Below are 2,958 nucleotides of genomic sequence, written 5' to 3' on the forward strand. Positions count from 1 at the left end.
TGTCTTTTTTCTGGTTTTGATATTAGCATAATGCTAACCTCAAAGAATAAGTTAGGACACATTCCCTCTACTACTATTTTCTGAAAAACATTGTAGACAATTGGTATAATTTCTTCTTTAAATGTCTGGTAAAATTCGCCAGTGAACCCATTGGGCCTAGTGATCTTTGTTTTGAAAGGTTATTAACTACTAACTTTTAAAATATATATATAAGTCTAATAAAGTTATCTGTTTCTTCTTGTATGAATTTTTGTAGACTAGGTCTTTCAAGGAATTGGCTCATTTTATTTAGATTACCAAATCTGTGGACATAAATTATTTCATGGTATTTCATTATTTTTCTTTTAATGACCATGGTATCTGTAATAATGTCTTCTCTTTCATTTCTGATGTTAGTAAATTGAGTTCCCTCTCTTTTCTTCTTAGTCTAACTAAAGATTTATTGCTTTTTAAATAACATTTTAAGACTTCCGGCAAGATGGCGATGGGGCAACCTGGTCTGTGAAACCCTCTGCAAAGGAGAACTGCAGTGGGTCTCTGTCTCTCACCCCGGGGGCTGCGGACCCCAACATTGCAGCCTGCTCTTCATATGGAGCTCGGCAGTTGCCACTGCTGGGGCATCGCAGCTGACTGGACAGCCACTGCAGTGCAGATGCCGCCACTGCCACTGGTAGCACATTGCACCACCCAGGCCGGAGGCGATCCACGACTTCAGTCCTTGAAGTCCCTTCAGGGAGGATCTGCTGGGATCACTGCCACCTCTCCTGTGACCGAGACGTCCTGCCCGCGTGAGTCTCCTGCCTGTGCCCTGAGGCAGGAATCCATCTCCAGTCTCTGCCACTTCCTGTCCGGCCCCACCCCCTCTGGGGCGAGCAGCTGAGATAGCACCACCTGCTGGCGATTCAAGATAACAACACTGAAACGGGAGAAACAAGCTTGAAAAAGACATAGGCCAGAGTGGTGAACGGAGGGTGGTCTGAACTGTCCTTCACAGCAGACCAGGGGCAACAGACACTAACTGCAAACTAATTTACCAGCTTGAAAAGAAAACTAGAAATCAGAACTGAAAGGACATTGGACTTAAACTGAAAAGTCTCAGAGTGTGCTTCATTGATTCTGTTAGTTTAATGACTTAATTCTATTCCTACTGTATTGTTCCATTTTTCTTCTTTTTTTTCCTCTTCCTTTTCTTCTCTCTGTAAACCATATCTTTGTATAGAGGAACAGCACACCAATAAGGTGGTTGGTTAGCTTGCATGTTAGCATAACTATATGTTTTATTTTTTTTGTTTGGGAGTTGGTTCATCTGTAGCTGTGGTCTATTGTTTTTATCTGTTTCAGTATAGGTTTCTCTCTCCATTTGTTGGCACATGTTTGTTTCCCCCCTTACTCCTTTATCTCTCCACCCCCCTCTTCAACCCACTGTCTGCTCCATTCTCTTCCCTCTGCTAACCATATTTTATTTTCAGGGAATAAATCTACAGCCCCACTGCACGGACAGATTCCAAGGCAGTGAGAAGTGGGTTCCAGATTATCCACACACCTGTCAGTGAATACCAGGACCTGCAGATAGATTTTGAATCACAGCTCCCCCCTTAAGTAAATCTCAAAACTTCAAAAAGGACCACCCCCAACCTACAGTACAACTCCAGAACTGAACAAAGTAAGAGGGCATACATAAAGAATAGGAGATTGACCAAACAGAAGTAAAACCAGTCCCTTTACCCCCGAATAACAGAATTAAAGAAGACGGTGACGTGGAGGGAAGGAAGAAGTAGGGAGGGGGAAAAACCACACAAATGAAGAAAAACAAAAAGAAGAATATAGGTCTCACACAGGCCCCTGGGAGATCAGACACTGAGAAAACAGATTCTGGAACACAAACAATGAAGAGCCCCCAGAATGACTGGCCACATGCAACAAACCCAGACATCAAGACATTAATGGAGAGAATTAAAAAAATTGAGGAGAGACAAGAGGAAAATAGGAAAGAACTGATGTCAGAAATAACAGCAGTAAAGAATACTGTGATGGAAATGAATAACAGATTAATAAGCATGGAAAGCAGAATTAGCCAAGCAGAAGAAAGAATCTCAGAGCTCAAAGACCAAAACATAGAACTAACCCAAACTGTCAAAAGGATAGAAAAAATAGGCCCAAAAAGACAGAACAAAACCTGCAAGAGGTGAATGATCACTTCAAGAGACTACACCTAAGAGTAATTGGGCTTCCTGAGGCAGAGAGAGAAACAGAAGCCACACTGGAACAAACATTTCATGAAATCATTCAAGAAAACTTCCCTTATCTCATCAAGGATGAAAAAATCCAAACACAAGAGATTCAGAGAACCCCTGCAAGACAACAAATGAGAAGACCAACTCCCAGACACACAATAATTCACCTAAACAAAGTAGCTATAAAAGAAAAAATTCTAAAGCAGCAAGAGAAAAAGGCCAGACTACCTACCAGGGAAGACCAATTAGAATAGCAGCATATTTATCCACAGAAACCCTTCAGGCTAGGAGAGCCTGGAGCCCTATCTTCAAAGTTCTAAAAGATAAACAATTTCAACCAAGAATAACCTACCCAGCCAAACTAAGCTTCATTAGTGAGACAGAATTGCAATCTTTTCCAGATATCCAATTCCTAAGAACCTATGCTGCCACTAGACCACCTCTACAAGAAACACTTAAGAAAGTACTGAACACAGAAGAAAAAGAAAAAAGAACAACAACATTCTTCACAAGAGTACAGGCAAAAGATTAAAAACACGCATGAGCCAACTCCAAAACCCAAAGAAAGACAACAAACAAACAGGAACAACTCTGTAAGACCCTTATGACAGGGATCAACTCTTGCATTTCAATTATTAGCCTAAGTGTGAATGGACTAAATGCACCACTGAAAGACATAGAATGGCAAAATGGATAAAATATCATCAGCAACAATCTATTGCCT

The 2,958-nt window shown here is 41.1% G+C and overlaps 1 protein-coding gene across 1 annotated transcript in view; it reads right to left on the minus strand.

The window, feature by feature from the left end:
- Window positions 1-544: 544 nt before the first annotated feature.
- The window catches only part of LOC103259004 (bifunctional heparan sulfate N-deacetylase/N-sulfotransferase 4), a 250,617-nt gene continuing 248,203 nt past the window's right edge, over window positions 545-2,958 (minus strand). The window contains exon 7 of the mRNA XM_008056668.2: window positions 545-916. Within this exon, the coding sequence (XP_008054859.2) occupies window positions 545-916 (372 nt within the window). The remainder of the gene's footprint in view (window positions 917-2,958) is intronic.

Source organism: Carlito syrichta, unplaced genomic scaffold (assembly GCF_000164805.1).
Source record: "Carlito syrichta isolate Samal-C Ts95f unplaced genomic scaffold, Tarsius_syrichta-2.0.1 Scaffold302435, whole genome shotgun sequence".
In the NCBI taxonomy this organism is placed as follows: Eukaryota; Metazoa; Chordata; class Mammalia; order Primates; family Tarsiidae; genus Carlito; species Carlito syrichta.